This window comes from Telopea speciosissima, chromosome 2 (assembly GCF_018873765.1).
Source record: "Telopea speciosissima isolate NSW1024214 ecotype Mountain lineage chromosome 2, Tspe_v1, whole genome shotgun sequence".
Classification (NCBI taxonomy): domain Eukaryota; kingdom Viridiplantae; phylum Streptophyta; class Magnoliopsida; order Proteales; family Proteaceae; genus Telopea; species Telopea speciosissima.
Genome location: NC_057917.1, coordinates 70,332,206 through 70,352,183, shown reverse-complemented (window position 1 = coordinate 70,352,183; position 19,978 = coordinate 70,332,206). Strand labels below are relative to the sequence as shown.

The window sequence follows — 19,978 nt, the reverse complement described above, 5'->3', positions numbered from 1 at the left end:
GCTCTCTGAGTCCTCTTTACTATGGAAAAAGAATCAAGTCAGTCCGAGCTCAGAATAGAAGGTTATCGCCAAAATACTAAGACCTGTTCGGAGCCAAAAATTAGAGGACATATGCACCAAGTGTAGACGATCAAACAGAGACGCCCAGAATTGTCTCCGGTCAAGGGGACCTTTCCCTAAAATTTGATTTTTGGGGCAATAAAGCTTTGTTTGAAAGCTTTCCAACAAATCCTAGATTGCTTAAATCTGATTTATATTGAAGGAGTACTGTTCCGGTCAAGCTTAATTTGGTGTGCGCGAATGCTGTTTAAAATCGCTCTGAATGAAAATATTTTTGTAGACTTCAAAACAAATGAATATTTTACTGCACTTTTTATTTTTAGCAATGTTTTACCATATTAAGATTTATGAAATTTTTAGATTTGAGAAAAAACCCCAGCATTAGAAAGTTGAAAATTTCACCTACTGTCGAAAAATCCAGTTTTTGTTCTTGAACTGGGGGGGGGGGGGGGTTGACTTTTTATCTTTTTGGAATTTGATTTTTTAACTATTTTTATTGAATTCAAATAGGGTGGTATTTGCTTATTTATGATTAATATCTTAAGTAAATGAAAATATTTATATTTACTTAAACGATATTTGGCATAAATAAGTGTCTGCCCTGGTTTCTCGCATAAATAAGTGTCTGTCCTAGTTTCCTCAAGTTTCGACCGAGATCTCTTTCCATGATCAGATGGAGAAACCTAGAAGTTTCGGCTCCTATCCAAAGGAATGCTGTAGTAGCTGATTCTATGTTATTATAAATAAATTTTGTAAACTACACGAATCTTTCGGGGTAAAATTCTAACCGTATAAAATCACAAATAAGTTTTGAAAAGTGGTGGTGAACCTAATTTTCCCTTCCTGTAAATGGTATTTCTTGGACCAAGAAATTCTCTGTTGTGTAATTTCCTTGTTTTGATCAATCTAGTTTTAAGCTTGTACCAAACTTTGTACACTTTTAAACATAGTTGTCACGGGTCAAGGCAACTTAGCTGTGCATGAATGATCTAAAAACATGGACCGTAAGGGTAGTGAGTGGAGGAGTCACATGGAGACATTCTTGAGACAATGTCGGTTGGGAAAGGACACGTGGGCAAAAGTGGATAAATATCATCCACTAACTATGCTATATTTTATTTTTTTTTGCTTTCTTCGCCCTTAGTTTATAATTTACACTATTATATTAAAAGGAATGCATTCTCTTTCCACGAGTGTGGTCCCTGCGCCAGTGCGGGGGCCTTTGGGAGCGTGCGCGGAAGCATTAAAAGGGGCGGGATTTCCGTCTTTCATAGGGGGCGGAGTGGGGTGGTCATTTTGCGCTCCTCTGTGTCTGGGCGCGAGGGCTACACTCCCAGACAGACTCCATTTTCTTTATATAAAAAATCCAAATAACTTGGGTAAAACAACTGTCCAAGGAAGCAAGTGGAGGCCAGATAGACGATTTTGATTGTTGTTGATATAGCGGATTGAACCTTTGCTAGTTTCCCTTGTTCGCTTTCTTCTTTGATTCCTCGGCTGAGGTATAAACTCTCAAAGGGAACAAGAGAGAGAGAGAGAGAGAGAGAGAGAGAGAGAGAGAGAGAGAGAGTTGACGGTTGGTTTCCCTGCCATCACATCTAGGTGTGCTTAGCACCAAAAAAAAAAAGAGAAGAAGAAAGAGACAGGGTCAAAAATCAAAACAAAGAAGAAAGATGTTGGCCAAGGAGATCAGAGAGTCACTGCTGACATAGCAGAGAAGGGCTCAGACTTTTGGTTCCTTCGTTCCATGATTTTCTTTCTTTCCGTCTTCTGTTTTTTTTGTGTTGTTTTTTAAATACAAGGCATGATCCATGCATCGCACTGTTTATAAACAATCTACACAAACCCCATCAAAATGTTAGACGAGGTATTTAATCACTGAGGGTGACATTCTGTAGGGCTGGTGTTGTCTATGATATTTGGGTAGGTCATGTTTCAATATCGACAATTGCATTGAATTATGGTGTACATGTGAGCTGCATGTGGGGTATAGTGGAACTCCATACCATTTTCCATCCTCTGCTCAATCAAAATGAACTTCCTTTCACCTATATTTACTTAGAGTCTAGGACTTGGTATGTAACCTTTTTTTGTATGATGGTTCGAAATGTATATCCATTCATGATGAAGAACTTGGATTTTATGCCTGTGTTGGTGTTCGGTTGCATATAATTCCAGCTGCACTTGAGTGGATTGGCGTGCTTTGTTCAGTCCTTGGGTACCAAACGTACCTTGTCTAGCCCAGTTCTGGCTTAACCATGTTATGCCTGAGTTACATTTGGAGGAACTTGTGTTAGAAATGTTCTTAATATGACAACTCTATGATGTTCCAGTTCATGAGCTATACTCTACTCAACTCAACTCAGCCTTATACCAACTAAATGGAGTCGGCTACATGGATCCTTTCCCTCCAATCAGCTCTATTCAAAACCATACTTGTTACAAGGCCTAAACTATGCATGTCTTTCCTCACCATTTCTCCCAGAGTCATTTTAGGTCTACCCCTGACTCTTTTAGCTCCTTCTATCTGAATCAAATCTCTCCTCCGTACTAGAGTATCTAAAGGCCTCTGTTGTACATGGTCATGCCACCACAAATGACTTTCTCGCAGCTTATCATGTATTGGAGCTACTCCCAAATCAGCTCTAATGTTCTTGTTGATTTTGTTGAAAACATTAATGCATAACGGAAATCATATTAAAACATATAGAAATTTAAAGGCAGCCATGTAGCTAATCTAGCAAGGATGTACTGGAATTTGAATGTCAATTGTATTAAAATAAATTCTTTCTGCATCAACAGTATCAGAGGTTTGCAACTTAGAGGCTGTTTGAGTTTTCTACATGAATAGCTGTGACACGATGTCCTCTATTTTTTCCCCATTCCCCTTTCTCCCTTTTAACCCTTCCCAGCTATCTTACCCAGCTTCCTTATGCAACTCACTGTGATAGTATGTGAATTAGATATGTGAAATTAAAAATCACATTCAGTTGATCTTCAATGATTTCTGTTGGTCGAAAGCCTAACCAGTTGGCAAGATGTATGTCGTATAATGTCAAGGACTTCAGTGCCACAAGTTATCAAGGCGTCGCCTAGTCGGGTGCCTTGGACGACTTGGTCCGCCTTCTTGGTGTTGCCTAGATTTTGGACCCTCTCCAACGCCTTGGTAGCCTTGCCGCCTTGATAACTATTAGCTTTGGAGGTGTGGGTGTTAAGTTGGTAAGTAGAAGATTTTAGGTTCAAAACCCACTTAAGGAGTTAATGTACTTCTGTTTCGACAGGGGATTTATGTCTAATCCAATCTAATAACATTAGATCTGATGGTTCAGAAATTGAATTTGATATATCTAAATTTGCTTCTCTTGATATAAAATATTTTTTTGGATAAATTGATTTTTAATTATTATTTTTTTAATGTAGGTATGGGCAGGATTTTGCATCAGACCGCCCTCGTAAGTACTTTAAGAAGGTGAAGAATGCTCAAGAGGCCCATGAAGCTATCAGGCCAACCAGCATTCGGAGATTACCATGTAATATATAAATTTTACTACTGATTCTACATCTCTATGGTTGAACTTTCCCTGAGTAATTATTCCGAGTTGGACCTTTTTTTTCCCTCTCCTGTTGGAAACCTGGAGACAGGTTGCACTAAAAATGCTGTCACCTCCCCCCCCCCCCTTTCAGCTATGCTAGTTGGAATACTTGATGAAGATTCCTGGAAGTTATATACTCTTATATGGACTCGAACAATAGCCTCCCAAATGGAACCCACTGTGATTGATCAGGTTTGAATCATTGTGTCATCTTTTTCATTTTCCATCCAAAGTGTCATATTTATTTTTCCTTCCAGCTATCCTATTTGTAATATTTGATTAAGATCCTTTGAAGTTATACTCTTACATGGACTTGAACAATGGCATCCCAAATGGAATCCACTGTGATCAGATTTAAACCAGTGAATGATACCATTTAATTAGTAATGCCGGGTTTTGGCCACTTGCTTGAGTGCCAAACTAAATTCCATGCTTTGACTTTCTCTGCACATTCATTAGCAACTGCATGTTGATGGTGCAAGCTCCACTATTTCCTTAGGTGGGGCCGGTGGGGCATTATGTGATGCGATTTCTTAAATACACACCTCTAGAATGACACATTTTATTTTTATATTTTATAAAAATCATGTTATTGGACCTAATTGTCCTAATTCTATACGAAAGCATGGCCTTCACTATTTGGTACTGCTATGTGCATCATTTTCTTACTGTATATGCCATAGTTGTCAAGGTGACAAGGTGACAAGGTGACCCAAGGCGGTGGCCAGGCACCTAGGCATGCATGCTGTGTATAATTTTTGCCATTTGAGATGCAACATGAGTCTATAAGGCTTTAATATAATACAACTCGAGGAGAAGTAGTGAGGAAAGACATGCATAGCTTGGACTTGTAATAAGTATGGCTTTGAATAGAGCTGAATGGAAAAAAAGGATCCATGTAGCTGACCCCATTTTGTTGCAATAAGGATGAGTTGAGTTGAGTTGTGTTTAATCATCTCTAAGGAGGAAGAAATTCAAGAAGTGTTTGTAGATAATAGTTTATATATTGAGCATTTTCATATTTGTATTTGTTTTTGGTTTACTTGTCGCATGTTGTATTCTGAAGTGCAATTGCTTTTTTCCGGCTTCTTCCCTAGGAGTTCCCTTGTCAACACGACACAACATGGGTATGGGTATGGAATATGTGTCCAACACACACCTTGCAGTAGTCCACTCAAACAAGTCTGTAAAAATATGATTAACACTCATTTTTGATACATTTGAGCTGAGTTCTCATATCTGTACCCTTTTAGTCAGATGTCTCATGTCTTTGGTTTTGGGTTCATGTGGATCCAACTCCTTGACATATGCCCACACCTTGTCTACTATAGTGAATAAGGATTTCTAACTGCATAGAAAACCAAAGATTCAAACAAGAAATCTGGGAGAGAACACAGGTTGAAGCTGCTACTGTAATGTATTATTTATAAGAAGAAAAAGGTGATTGGAATTGTCTGACCTATTCTTACATATAAAACCCCAAAAAATCTACTGTTTAAAGCATGGTTGTCAAGGCGTCGCTTAGGTGTCCATGTGCCTTGGGCACCTTGAACGTCTTGGGCGCCTACGCCTTGGTCGCCTTATGTCTGGACCTCCTCCAATGCCTTGGGTCCCGTTGACACCGTGACAACTGTGATTTGAAGTATTGAAATGACCTCATTTACATAAATTATTCACACCCTGTCTAATGTCGTGAATAATTTTTAGGATTTCTAACTGCATAGAGAACCAAAGATTCAAAAATGAAATCTGGGAGAGAATACAGGCTGAAGCTGCTGCTGTAATACATTATTTATAAGAAGAACAAGATGATTGGAATGGTCTGACCTATTCTTACATACAAAACCCAAAAAATGTACTGTTTAAAGTACTGATATGACCTAATTTGCATGGATTAATGGTAAAATAGTCCGGAACAGGGAAAAAATAAATTAAGAAATAGGACACTAGAAATAGAAGTCGATAGGCTGTTAATAAGACCCACATGTCCAGCAGTCCTCACTGTGTCAGGACATCTTTTAATAGTTCTTCAAATCAATTGATTCTTGTGGGGCCCAATTCAGCTATCAAAATTTACACCAATAGATAGAGAATTGATATAGAAAATAGTCACTGAATACAGAACTGGTGGATGCTCTGTTTTCTGGAAATCTGCAACCCCTGCTCCCCATACCCAAACCCAAACCTAAACCCATGCAACATAGCTGAGGGTAGACTATGTGAATTTGAATATATCATATCAATGGATTGTGGGAGAAGCGATATCTTAGGAGCTTTGTCTAGTCTCCTGATTTCTTTCGTGTTATCTTCTGCTTTTTCAAACTGAATAAACATTTTACAAACATATTGGTGTCGAACTAAATTTGGGGCATTAGGAGGATAAGGAGGTTGCTAACTTCATCGGACTGTACAGCTATATGGGCTAGTTGTTCCAATCTGGCATGTGAGCCTAACATTTGATAGCTCATTGATTTAGAGGAAAATTATATATCAAGTTATGATTTGGTTGAGAAATAAGGTTACTGTGGGTTTTCTTTCAAAGATAAGGAAACATTCCTGCAGAAATCCATATGAAGCTTTTTCTGCTCCCAGAATCTATTGTGCAGTTTTTTCTTGCTACTTTTGGTCTTTCAAATCTTGGATAATTTTTCGAGCCGGTTGAACTGGATTTGATTTAAATGCAATTTATGTAAATTTTGGGGTTTTGGTGGCCTGCTTCTTGGAACATATTTAGTGATATCCTTTTTTGAGGAGTTCATTATATTATGGGAAAATCACCCTGCGACCAGCTAAGGTTTGTTCTAAATACAGAGCGACCCCCTGTGTTTCTAAATTATACAGCCGCACCCCCTGAGTTTAGGTTAGTTGTTACAGTCAGCCGCACTCCGTTAGTTAGGTGTTACAATGTTGGTTAAGTTTGCCTTCAAATGACTAATATACCCCTTCCAAGGTGTGAGCTTACCATTTTGCCCATAGGGCATCCCTAACTTCACAACCCCCCTTCCCCTGTTACTCAAATCAGAAAGAAGGTTTAGGGTTTTCCAGAGCATAAGCTCCCTTAGCTATGGCGGCTGTACGGTTCTTCTTCAGTGGTTGTTTCATCTCTCTGGTTCTCCTCCTCTTCCATTTGGATTGCTTCATATCTCCAAGTACCGATCGTACTTCAACGAAGAAGTGAAAGCTTTCTCCTCTCTCTCGCTATGCTCATAGATCTCGCTTATTGGAGAGAAATTCCTGCAACTTCAAGAAGATCGATCTGCCCAACCTGCAATCTGTTGAAGACCAAAGTTTGAGGATTGATTCTGCACCTAGAGAAGGGGGTTCGATTGGAGTCTTGAGGTGATCTGATATCTTTGGAACACAGCTAAGAACACGGAGATGCCTCGATTTCAGACCAGAAAGAGTTGTCTTTTGTTGGTGAAAAACGGGTAGCAATACAAAGTAAATCAATCCTCCTTGTTTCGAGAAAGCCTAGCACAGTGTCTAAGCTCAGCCTTTTTCCATTTGACGATTGTTACACATAAAGTAAAAAGGCTGTTTACCTGCAAAAGCAAGGAAAACTTGAGCTCAGCAGACAAGACAAAAACCTATGAAATAGAACATGAAACAGAGGCATGGCTGTGATCACTGACCAATAATAAAATTGAGATGAAAAGAAGGGGCCCGGATCAAAGCACTGGGATGAAAAGGCCATGTGGATCAAAATAGTTCTGGCCTGCAAAGCTTCTCCAGTTCTGTGCTAGTAAACTATTAATTTTCTCCAGTTCTGTGCTATTAGATTGATTTGAAATTTTAAGAGCTTTATCCCCTATGTTAGAGCTTCACTTGATTGCAATATTGGGGCTATTTGCTCACTTTTAAATCTGTTCTTCATTTCTGATCTGAAATTCTAAGTGGCCCTAATCGATAGGTCCAATTTGGGTACTGTTTTTCCTACTGTAATTAATATCTGAATCTGAAATTGGGTATTACTGTTGAGGGTTCAGAAGGGTGATGCTTTGATCGTAAGGAGTGGGACAAATGTTGCAGCGGTGATGGGGCGGTGGTTGAAGAATAAGAAGAAAGAAGAAGAAGAAATAGTGGTGGGTCCCACTTTTTTATGTTAGAAAAATAAGAAATTAGAATAGGGTTATTTTAATTGAAGGGTAAAATTGCCATTTGAATAGGTTTTTGGTTTATGATCTTAGAAGAGGGCAAAGTTGACATTTTACATTGTATTATTTAACAGTTTTTGGTTAAAGATATTAGAAGAGGGCAAAGTTGGCATTTTACATTGTATTATTTAACACCGTCCATTCAGGGGGTCGCTCTGTATTTAGGACAAACCTCAGGGGGTGGCAGTGTAATTTTCCTTTATATTATGTACTCATGATGTTCTGACCTGTCTTAACCGGGCTCTTCTTTTTCCCCAAGTGTTCGTGTTGAGACAACAGAATATGACACGGTAAATGAATAATTTGGAGTCCATTTTCTTTCCTCTCTGTCAAGATAGCGTGGAAGCAATCCCTATGGAAGATGGAGGGGGGGGGATTTGGAAGGAGGCTTGTTTATATAATATTTATCGCATTTTCCCATCACCATTTTTGTTCTTGGTGGAAAAGAATGTGCCTTTATTTTACCTGTAGCTTTGGTCATGTGGAGTCCATTTTCTTGTATTTCAGACATAGATACACTTCCTTCCCTGTAAAGAAAGGGTGGAGCAATCCTATGGAAGATGGAGGAAGGGAGGGATATGGAAGGAGACTTGCTTTTATTTATTGCATTTTCCCATCACCATTCTTGTTTGTTGTTCTTGGTGGAAAGAATATGCCTTTGTTTCCCTGTAGCTTTTCTCCTTTGTTTCTTGTGTTAAACCAGATTGCATTGTTTACATAAAAATTATCCTTCTTGTTATGGATCGTATGGTCTTTTTTCGCCTTTTCTGGTAATGACGTTTATACATGTAGGTAGTTATTTCTTATGGTTCTTAAATAATTGAAATTTCCATTTATCTGATATTTACTTTATCAAACCAGATACAACTTGATATTGGAGGTGATGGTGAGTCCATTCTTCGATCTACCTGCTCAAGAATCAACTTTCTTGGATATCAAGCAGTTTATAAGGTATCTCGATGCCTTTGGGTTTTCTTTGCAGTGTCATGAAAATTGCTGGCTTTAAGAATTATTGTTTGATGTTGCTTTGCTACAAAATTTAAATCATTCATGGAACTTGTTATTTTGTTGGTGCTTTTCTAAACCATGTTCTAGTCCCTTCCGACTTTCCAAGTTCCATCACAGGCGGAGAAATTTTAGGTTAATGGCCTTCTACATGAAATATTTTCTCATTATAGCTTGTCTTTACATCCAATACAACATTGGTATGGTTAAGCACACTCAAATTCCCTTTCCATCATATTTTGAGAAAGCACTCATTGTAATTTTAGCTTTCTGCTTTCTGGTTTATTGTAGGAGGTCTTGTTCTCTTTTCTGTGGTATTCCGTTCTATTTCCCTACAATTGTTTTTCTTCTTGTCAAACATATTTTAACCAAATTGATAACTTAGTTAAAATGCTACATTGTTGTTATTTTTCCCCTGTTTTGCTTTTGTACTTGGCCTTTTTTAAGTTTTATGATCTGGTGCTTGTTGGAGCTGAGTTTTCGTCTGGTTTCTACTGAAGGATTTTAATGTTGTCTATATTGATTTAGAAAGCATATGTCAGGGTTGTTTGAGAAGTGTGACAATTATTGGGCAAGGAACAAGTGAATTTGGTCTACTAATAGTTTCAGAATAATTTGACTACAGTGATACATGGAGTCAAATTCTTGCAGAGATTGGACCAGAATGTGGAAAGAGTTAAAACTGACGGGCAAGGAAACGCCAAAACTCTAAGCATCTTCATTTTGCGTCACTTCAATCATCTGTGTAGCATGCCTTGGGAGCTCCCATGTGAAGCCTGGAGTGGTTCCCGGAGGTTTTGAGTATCCTACCTCATCGGATGATAGTTACCGATACGTGTCGTATCTTTAAGGTGCTAGTACGATATATAGTCGATATGGTACATATTATTTAAAAAATTATATCGTACCATATCAGCCGGTATTACCGATACGTCTCGATACTTACCTTAAAACCTCCAAAAACACCTATTTTCGCAGAATAAAAAAATTATGGGTACATTGATGCAAATGGGTACAATGTTGTTACAATGTTGTTTGAAAATTATATGTAATGTATGAAATACAATATGGACTATGGAAAATTAAAAATTATGAAAAATGAAAAAATTACGTATAGATTGAAACAAATGAGTGTAATGTTGTTTGAAAATTAAATGTCAAGTATGAAATATTTTATGGATAAATTGCTTCATTTTTTTTCTTCTATTTTTATGTATTTTTTAAATTTATTTATTATTTTTGGAATATTAAAAATGATGAAAAAATGAAAAATATATGGGTACTTTAAACTTTGGTTGTACTACCATTAGTCAATTGGGGGCAGTATTGCACGTATGTTCGGTCTGTGCACAAGATCATATTAGTTGCACCTTTATTTAAGATCACTTCCATCTCTGAGTTTGAACTAGCCTGAAGCTCTCTATGGTATTAGTATATGTAATAAACCTCATCCTTTATGCATAATCAGTTGAATGCAATTATCTCACCATAGTATGTTCTCCTTTATATACATGGTACATTTTATATATTGTTTATTTATAGGTTTGATGCTTGAAAACTGTATTTTTCATGTATTAGCATTTCCGTGTGTTTTTTGACCATTTCCATCTATATCTTTATCGTATCTTATGTCTCTCCGATATGCTATGTCTCTTAAATCATCGTTATAATACAATACCCGATACTGATACTTGAAACCTTGGTTCCACCTCTTAATTCCAGGATGAGCTTGGTATAATTTATTCCACAAGAGTCCAGCTGGCACTAAGGTTTTATAGTTTGCATGGCATTTGGGGATGAAATCTCCTAATTATTTTCCTCCAATATGATTAAATTGATTACGAACTTATGAAAGTTTTGACATTTGATTTCATTCTTTATTGTTCCTATTGCTAGAAGGTTATCCAAACTTGATTGTTTCTTAAATGTTTTTAGAATGTGGAAACTTTGATGTATAATTTTCTTTTCCACATGCATTTGGTCATGGGCTTTATTATAGGAGGTTCTTTCTAGCTTTTCACCTCTTCATGCCTGGTAGAGGAAGGTTATGTAATTTTCATGTTCTCCATTTTTTCTAGGATACAGAAGCTGCACCTCTCGGATATGAAGAAAAGGAAAAGGATCCTCGTGAGGAACTTTTTGGTGTTCTCTCTGCTCTGAAGGTAATGCTCATTGTAATGTGGCATTATGACACTGCTTTTTTAGTTATCTTGGGGATGACTATATTAGTGCTCCTTGATACAGATTCACCTCCCACCCCTTGTATGGTTTTTATAATGCTTGGTGTGCTTTACTAGTACACATTCCTATCGACCAATACCTGTTGTTTTTATCCTCTATGTTGCTTGATATGCAATGATTTGATGTAGAAAAAGAAGATACTGAGAAAAATTTGAAAGAGACATCAAAATCCTTGCTGGCAAAAAGTTTCTCTATATGAACCACCTAACAAGCAATCTCAACTTACCCAGTGCACTCTACTGTTCTGTATACAACCTCAATACTTACAATATGTTCTTGTTTCAATCTCTTGGTACCCAGTACACTGTGTCGTTTTGCATCCAACCTCAGTACTTACACTATGATCTTGTTTTGTAAGCCACTTTATGTGGATATAAATGAAAATGACAATGCCATGCTTCACGAAACAATACATTGAACAATGTTTGCAACTGCATTTTTGCACAAGACCAAATTAGTTGAATATTTACCTCCTGGGTGCACTATACCCAAGCAATTTTATTGCTGCCTTGATTGGGTTGAATTTCTTAGGAAATTCATGCTTTAAGGGACCTGTAGATGAGAGCTTTTTCCGCTCCGTAATTTACAGATTTTTTGGTTGGTCCTAGTCTGTTCCTTCTCATTTACTACTGGTTACTTGTCATTCATATCATAGATTAATTTGGCAATTGGTAATCCTTTTTTAATTGTTAGTATTTCATCAATTCATTTGTTTCCTAGTCAGGAGATCCATTGTGTCTTGGTAAAGTGGAGCTCAAGCAGCACTTCACACAACCTCCTCCGCGCTACTCTGAAGGGTCATTGGTATGTTCCTTTTATCATTTTTGTGGGTTCAGTCCTTTCAATATCACTTTTTTTAATAATATTTGGTTGGAGATAATAGTACTGATGTTTCAGTCACTAGTCTTGCATAGTTCTATTATTATGTGCCTTTGGTTCTTGCCTTTCTTTACCTTTATTTATTTTTTTAACATGTGAAAGGTTAAAAAGCTGGAGGAACTTGGGATTGGAAGACCTTCTACTTATGCAAGTATTATGAAGGTTTTACAGGTATCTCCAAAGTGTGCAATTGTGTTGATTTTAGACTCTTTTCCCCCTTTTAATTTAATCCTAGAATCCAACATCTATTTGGCAATGGCTGAAGATTAAAATGTTATTGATTTCTATTTTGATTCGAAAATCACTATAATTTATGTACGGATTCCATTGATTTTAACTATTGTCGCTGAAATGATTCCCGGTTTCAGAGATAAAAAAATGAAACATTTGGCTGGAATCATTAAAACATGTCTGAGATTGAACATCATGGATTATATCAGATACTGAATTGCAACTTGTGGACATCAATGTTCTCTTGGTTTGTACCTAGATTAAATTATGCCATACTACAATGAAACTTTCCATTTTTATCGTTTGTTCTAGAAAATCTTTTTTAGGGACTGCAGAAGGCATTTAAGACAATGGGATCCAATGTCTTATTTTCTCTTTATTCTTGTCACAAAAGCCTTTAGTAGAGTGTTGGTGAAAGATATTCAAGGTGGTTTGTTCCAGTGCTTTAAGTTTCTAAGAAACTCCCTTCACCCATTATATATTTCATGAAGCACTTTATTCTTCCCCTCACCCTACCCCCTCCCACAAGGTTTTTGATAAAAAAAGTATATATTATTTATATACCAAGGATTAAAGATGCTTGCTAATTGTAAAGGAACTTTCTTTACAGTGTGTAGTTTTGATCTTTTGTGCTGCTTCTCATTATCTGTTGAGACTTTTAGATACGTGCTTAGAAGTTCAGAGGAGGTTGTACGCATAAAATCAATTTCAACCGCAGTTAGCTTATTTTCTGACTTCATCTATTGAGCAGCCGTCACCAGTGTTGGTTCTTGAATTCCTGTCTATCCTATTCAAAATTTTTGACTCTAACTTACGGAAGATTGTCATTTTTACTAGGTATCTACTGACGAAATAGTCCAACATGAAATTTTATTTGGAATAAATTATTAAGTTGATTCATGATAGGAACTGTGAAAATCTATCGTTTCGTCTAGATTCAATATTTAGATTAATTTAGCAAATCCTAACTTTTGATTTTTCTTGTGGCATCAGGATAGGAATTACGTGACAGTAAAGAGTCGAGTATTATATCCCGAATTTCGTGGCCGTATGGTATGTTCTGGCCTTTTTTATGGTACATTCCCTTAGTTTTAGTAAATTATAGGGAGCTGACAATGTCTTTCAATCAAAAAATGTTTGAACATTTTTTCACTGTTCTACATCATTTTGTACCACTGATTTATTTGGAAACAGATATAAAACTTGTCTTTCCTCTGCATTCTTGGATGGTTTTAATGTTAGGGTAATGGATATTTATCTTTTTTTTTGTTGGGAAAATTTCGCGGACACCCCCTGTAAGTATATCGTATATCACGGACACCCAAAAAAATGTCAAAATATCAGAGACACCCCTTACTTTATGACTTTATTTCAACTTAGTCCACTCCTTTAGGTCTGTGCAGTTAAGTCTCTGTTAACTCTTTTATAATGGCGAAATTCCCCTTACCACAGGCTGAACTTCCCATAATACCCTTAAGGTTAAAACCCCGAATACAAGAACCATTCTCATCATCGTCTTCAATGCAGCTCAAATCCTGAAGTTTGCAGCTGGGGAAGATTGTTTTCTGTCCTTGTCTTCTCATTAACTCTTACAAAGTCTTCAAATCCTTCCAATGAAGATGAAGCAGAAGAAGATTCAGATAAAGAAATCCCTCTCTGCTCTGCTCACATCCAACAAACCCTAAACCTTCACCTGAACGATGCCGCTGAAACGCCCTACAACTGCTGCTACGCCACCACCAAAGGCGCCTGGAATCAGAGCTTGGCTCGTTGTGTCAAATTGCGGAAAATCTCGTGGAAGAGGTTGGGAAGCACTCGATCATGCGGCGAACTGGGCTTCCAACTCATGATATGAGGATTCTTGATCCTGGGCTGTCGTATCCATCGACGATTCTTGGGAGAGAGAGGGTGATTGTTGTCAATTTGGAGCATATCGAGGCGATCATCACTGCTTCTGAGGTTTTAGTGCTGAACTCCTAGGATCCCTAGGTTGCTCCCTTTGTTCGCGATCTTGAATCTCGACTCTGCAATTTCAGCGAGAAGGCAAATGAGGGAAGGGACGGTGATACTGCAAAAGAGGCTAAGGGGGTTGGGTTTGGGACCCAAATCTCCTGAGCCTAATCAGAATTCTCCTTTGTTCTGTCAGTTCTCTCAGGGCCCTGAAATAGGGATGGGTTTTTTTTTTTTTAAATGATGGGAAAGAGAACATATATTAAGCTAGGGAAAAGAGAGTTTGTACAATGTTGTTTGAAACGAACGAGAATGGTAGTCCCATCTCTACTCTGATTCCCACTTCTGTCTGTCCTATTTCTTCTAGGAGCAAGAAGAACACTCTTTTAAGCACAACTGAAAAAATAATAGTTATTTTACCCAAAAAAAAAGAAAAAAGAACAAAGAATAGTGTAACTATCCGTATGGAAATCCCATCGGCGTATCCCGTTAAGCCTTGAAGCCATCAATGATTCAATTGGGAGATGAGTCCCTCAGATAAGCAAAAACAAAAACCCCCAAGATTTCCTGTTTTCTTTTGTTTCTGTGGATTGCGAACTGCTCAAACCTTGCAACCCCTTGAATCAATCTGAGCTACTCTGATCTCTGATCATGTGTGGCCATGGATGACGTTTTAATTTCGTTTCAGTACCCAAAACAACTGAAAAAAGAAAAAAATTCTAAACTCCCACTAATTGGGTTTCATGCGATCGCAATCTCAAAGGGACAGAATAAGACGATCTAACGGAAAGAAAAGGAAAAGGAAGAAAACCAGAGTTCTGGGGTTTCAGTTCACTAGCTCACTTATGGTAATGAAGAGAGAAAGTTGGAAATGAAGAGAAGAAAAGGGGATGGGGATGGGATGGGGAATAGGAAGGAAGAAGTGACTGACCTGGGTCGCCATGAACAGCACTGATGAGTTGCAATGAAACTCCTTTTCCCAAGAACTCATGAACTCGGTCGAGTACTGAGGCGTGCAAGTTGTTAAAGTCCAAGAGATTCTTCTTCATCAACACAACAGATCCTTTGATCTTCTTCTTGTTCTTTCCCTCCTTCCCACATCGCAAATTGTTACCCATCTCACCCCATCCACAGACATTCCATAGTTCTGGTACAGTGGAGAAGGGTTATCAATGTTAGAGGAGCCAGAATTGGGTACGAATCCATTAACGACCTCCTCTAGTAAACCAGAATGAGAAGACTCTGAAGGAAAGAAAGCCATAATATCAGCAGTGGAAACTCGGTGAGCTTCAACATGGGGTTGATTTAAAGAGAAAACAGTGTAGATCTCACAGCTGAAATACACTCCCTTCCTGCTGGTTTTCCGCCTCATTGCTTTGTATGAAGAGAGAAGAAGATGGAATGAGAGGTTATTATTTAAATAACTAATGGGGTTAAAATGGACATTTCAACTTTGGATGCTAACTGTGCTTAACGTCAGGGGGAAGGTAGATATTTTGATAGTTTTTGGGGTGTCCGTGATATACAATATACTTATAGGGGGTGTCCGTGAAATTTTCCCTTTTTAAAAAAAAAATTCTTCTTCATTATCTTTCAATATGTAATTATTATTTTTTTAAATAATTTGTATCTTACTATCATTACTCTACACTCACTGTTGGTGCTTGCATGTCTCTTGTTCTTCCTTCCCTTTTTGTTGTACCGATTCTTGTAAATGGAGAGTCCTAGAGAATTTTGTGGAGTGTTTTAAAGGATTTCTTGTCATATTAGGTATCGGCTTTTCTTGCCCACCATTTCTCTGAGGTGACAGACTATAGTTTCACTGCTGATATGGAGACTGAGGTGAATTCCTTGATCAATTCTTTATGATTTTATTTTTTGGTAAATTTATATTATTTATTTAGTGGCAGGATAAATAATACAAACTCCAACTCTCCCCTTCCTATGCCAAAAACGGATTTTGTCACAACAAACCCCACCCAAGCCAAAACTCCAGCTCCATATGGAGATGTACAGTAAAGGTCAATTCCCACCATGGCCCACCCTTGAGGAAAGAAAAAGGGGGGGGGGGACTATTCACTCTAAATCATTCAATCTTTACTTCAAAACCTGAAGTGAAGTGGAGAGACCCCAACATTACTTACCAGAAATGGAGCTGATAAAACCCCAAAATTCAACGCAACACACCCAAGATGACCTACCTGCTTCTCAAAGTCACACCCAATCTTCTTTGATCCCCACTAGAAATGGTCTCCTCATTTCTCTTACCTCATCTACTCTATTTGTCATCATCCATCAGGCACCCTGACGCTGAGGGTAGATAATGCATATATGTCATCCAACTCGTGTTTGCTTCCTGATGACCATTAGATTCCACCTAGATGTTCCTTCTCGTCAGACAGTTGCTTAGGCAAATTTGAATGGCACATGAAATATTTTAGTGGCTTGTCTGTCTTTGTGAAACTTGTCTTTTTCTTTGCTACTCTGGTTGCAACTATCCTATGACGAACTGATGAAGAGAGAGTTAATTTTTTTGTTCATGAAATTAATTCTTGTCCGCCATTGCTGACGATTCTCTTTGCTTTCATGTAATTAACCCATTTTTCCATTGACACCTTAAATAGCTTGATAATGTTTCTGCGGGAGTGACTGAATGGAAGGGCCTTCTAAAAGATTATTGGACACGATTTAGCATGTATTGTGATAATGCTGCAAATGTCAGCCCACGGCAGGTGAGAATTGATTGGTTGTTTAAATTAGGCTATTTGTCTGATTACCTTATTGCAGCTTTTAGTTTCTTTTTATTGACATTTTGTGTTGCAGGTGGAGAAAATGTTAGAGGAAACATTTGGAGATTTCTTATTTGCGTCTCTTCCAAACAGGACATGCCCAAGGTATTAAATCTGTAATGTCTTTTATGGATATGAAGAGCAGAAAATGCCAGTTTGGGAATTGTTCAGGTTATGTGACTAAGGGAGGACGTTTCGTCCCTCTGCTTACCTAGCTGGGGTACTGCTGGGTTGGCAGCAAGGATCAAGAACTCGGGTTTTGACCAGGTTTCGACCTGGCTGAAACCGAAATTTGGTCGAAACCAATCGAAACCAGGTCGAAACCTGGTAATTTTTCCAATATGGGGAAACCTTGGTTGGAGGGGTTTCTGTCGAAACCAAGTCGAGATATGCCTTTCTCGGTCAAGATGAGGTATTATATGGGCCTGGTTCAAAGTGGTTCAACCATGTTTCGACTGAAACATGGTTGAAACATGGTCGAGACTGTCGATACCAATTCGAAACCATGTAGTTTTTAAAATACCCCTCCATCTTGTCTCAGAAACCTGCGAAACGAGATATCTCGGTGGTTTCGACAGGTTTCAACCGAGTTTTCTTTCCATGGTTGGCAGTAATCTAAAGGTTCAAATTCAAATGTATGATTAATGGATTGATGAACTTGGACCAATGCCAAATGGAAATGGCACTGTGAGCTGGATGGCTTGTAGTACTTCATATAATTGTGCAAATAAGTTGGATTATTATCATATTGCTATCACCTGTATGATTCATTCTCTCTCTCTTGATGAGCTGGTGTGAAATTTTCTTCACTTGTTTTCCATTTGTCTCGACCCTTTCTTGGGCCTTAGAACGAAGGGAACTGTAGGTTGAAGCTTATGCAAAATTCTCAAATACTTTAGTCAAAATCTAGAAGTGTTGTTTTACTTGTTAATGCAGATACTGTGACATAATGACTTATGTTAATTGAAGAACTGTCTAGTTTCATGTTTGTTTAGAAGATAAAAATTGTGGCTTAACAAGCTGAAAACTATTGCGAGATGCAAGTTAAATCATGGCAATTTGGCAATGGCCGCGTTGCCAACTAAATTGACTTGGGAAAAAAAAGGTTTGAGGAATTCCTTGGTTCAGCTGCAGCTTGCTATAGATTTTAATATTTTATGGTGCTTTACTAAATCTTAAGCTAGTTTGTGCCTTTCAATGGATGTAGAAGAACCTGGACTTATAAATCTTGGGTTCCGACCTGGTTTCAACCAGCCTGAAACTGAGATAAGGTCGAAACTGGTCGAAACCTGGTACTTTTTCCCAGCCAACTCGAGACTGAGGTTTTGAGGCCCAGAAATGGTTTTTTAGGTCTGATTTTTTGTGTACAGCCTATTTTTGACATTCTAAACACAATGCATGAACTATTTTCACAAAAAAAAATTAATAATAATAACACTCAAAATGGTATTTGTGGTTATTGACTCAAGAAACTTAAATGATATTTGGCAAAAAATAAGCATCGCCCTTGACAACTATGACTCTTAGTACACTGTGCGTACACTAGTAAACTTGGGTCAATAACCACAAGTACCATTTTGAGTTTTTTTTGAGTGTGTGTGTGTGTGTGAAAATCATTCATGCATTGTGTTTAGAATGTCAAAAATAGACTAGAAAAAAACCAGGGCAAAAAAGCATTTTTTGGGCTCGAAACCACCAACTCGAGTTGGCTGGGAAAAAATCCCTGGTTTCGACCATATCTCAGTTTCTGGCTGGTCGAAAGCAGTGTCGAAATCGAGTTTTAGAACCTTGATAAAAACCACGTAGGCAACAAACAAGTATTTATGGTGGATCAATGCAAAAGGTAGTTTTTGAGAAGAGTTTTTTTACCTAACAGTGTTTTTTTAGAAGAAATGCAACTGCTTTGTTCTTGAAGCTTCAATCAACAATCTCCAATCTTCAATCTCCAGCAGTTTGTGACATTGTCCAACAAAAATAGTGAAAAGCACAAGTTTGGAGGAGTTTTTCAAACTAGAGAGGTGAGATATGTCGAGTTAGGTGAGTTTTGTCGAGTTCCGGGTCAAAATTGGGTATTTATAACAATAGTACTAGGCTTGGTTCGACCGAGATGAACTGAAATCGAAACAAGCACCGAAATCTCGCTAAGATAGCGAGATTTTGGTTGAGATATGGTATATTTTATATATCACCATGCATCTCGCCGAGATCTTGTACCATGCTTGAAAAGTCATTCATGTGGTAAGAGTAGAATTGCCAACCAGGCTGTTTGAGAAGTTGGATGAGCTGGAGCTGCTTGGAGTATTTAAGCATGTTTAAAATTTTGACACAGGATCCCATGAAATTCAGATAATATTTAGGTGGAAATGTATTCTCTAAACCTTTCTAGATCATGTCAACTGTAACATTACTTATTTCATTTAAAAGTTCATTATTCAGTTGAGTTGAAGGCATATGTCAGCTTAAACTAAAGTAACCCTAACCCACTTTTTTTTTCCTTTTCTTTTTCTAGGAGTCATTTAAAATTAAAATAACATTTATTACAGGATTGAAATAATAACAAGTAGACCTACTTGAATGATGTCTGATACTTTTTTGTTTAGTTCCTAAAAGTAACCGATCAGCTATTTCCTTGAAACAATAGTAGTCCTTAATCAAGTTTTAGGGAAATTAACTGGAGAGGATTGGAAGAATCCTCCATACTTCGTGCCTGAAGGGGGGCTGATGCAGGGCCATCTTGTGTTTCAAACAATGGTGGTGCCGTGGTGCCTCTATAGAAAGTTCATATTCAGCTCAAGGAGATTATGAATGCTTGAATTTGCATGAGATATATTCTTAAAAAAAGAAGAGCCATATTATATGCATTATTTATAATTATGGATATTCTAAAAGGTAAATCTTGTTTGTTTATTGGAATATTGGTGCCATATGAAGATTCTTCAGTTACGTGTCCAACAACACCAAGATCTAGCAATTCTAAGCTATATTGGGGAAGTTCTTGGCAATTAGAAGATTAGCTATTAGGCTCCCATTCCGGAAAGTTTAATTTCACTAAGAATTTAGAGTTTCTTTGAGTTGA

General features: G+C 37.7%; 1 protein-coding gene and 1 long non-coding RNA gene across 2 annotated transcripts in view; one reads left to right on the top strand and one right to left on the bottom strand.

The window, feature by feature from the left end:
- The window catches only part of LOC122651467 (DNA topoisomerase 1-like), a 58,413-nt gene that overhangs the window by 26,982 nt on the left and 11,453 nt on the right, over positions 1-19,978 (top strand). The window contains exons 8-17 of the mRNA XM_043844863.1: positions 3,481-3,590; positions 3,745-3,845; positions 8,669-8,758; positions 10,891-10,974; positions 11,774-11,857; positions 12,035-12,103; positions 13,157-13,216; positions 15,884-15,955; positions 16,738-16,845; positions 16,937-17,007. Coding sequence (XP_043700798.1) covers positions 3,481-3,590; positions 3,745-3,845; positions 8,669-8,758; positions 10,891-10,974; positions 11,774-11,857; positions 12,035-12,103; positions 13,157-13,216; positions 15,884-15,955; positions 16,738-16,845; positions 16,937-17,007 — 849 coding nt within the window. The remainder of the gene's footprint in view (positions 1-3,480; positions 3,591-3,744; positions 3,846-8,668; positions 8,759-10,890; positions 10,975-11,773; positions 11,858-12,034; positions 12,104-13,156; positions 13,217-15,883; positions 15,956-16,737; positions 16,846-16,936; positions 17,008-19,978) is intronic.
- On the bottom strand, positions 7,046-7,417 carry LOC122651469. The gene is made up of 2 exons (XR_006331461.1): positions 7,286-7,417; positions 7,046-7,195 (listed from the first exon to the last, which is right to left on the bottom strand). It is a non-coding gene; the product is annotated as an uncharacterized LOC122651469 (long non-coding RNA).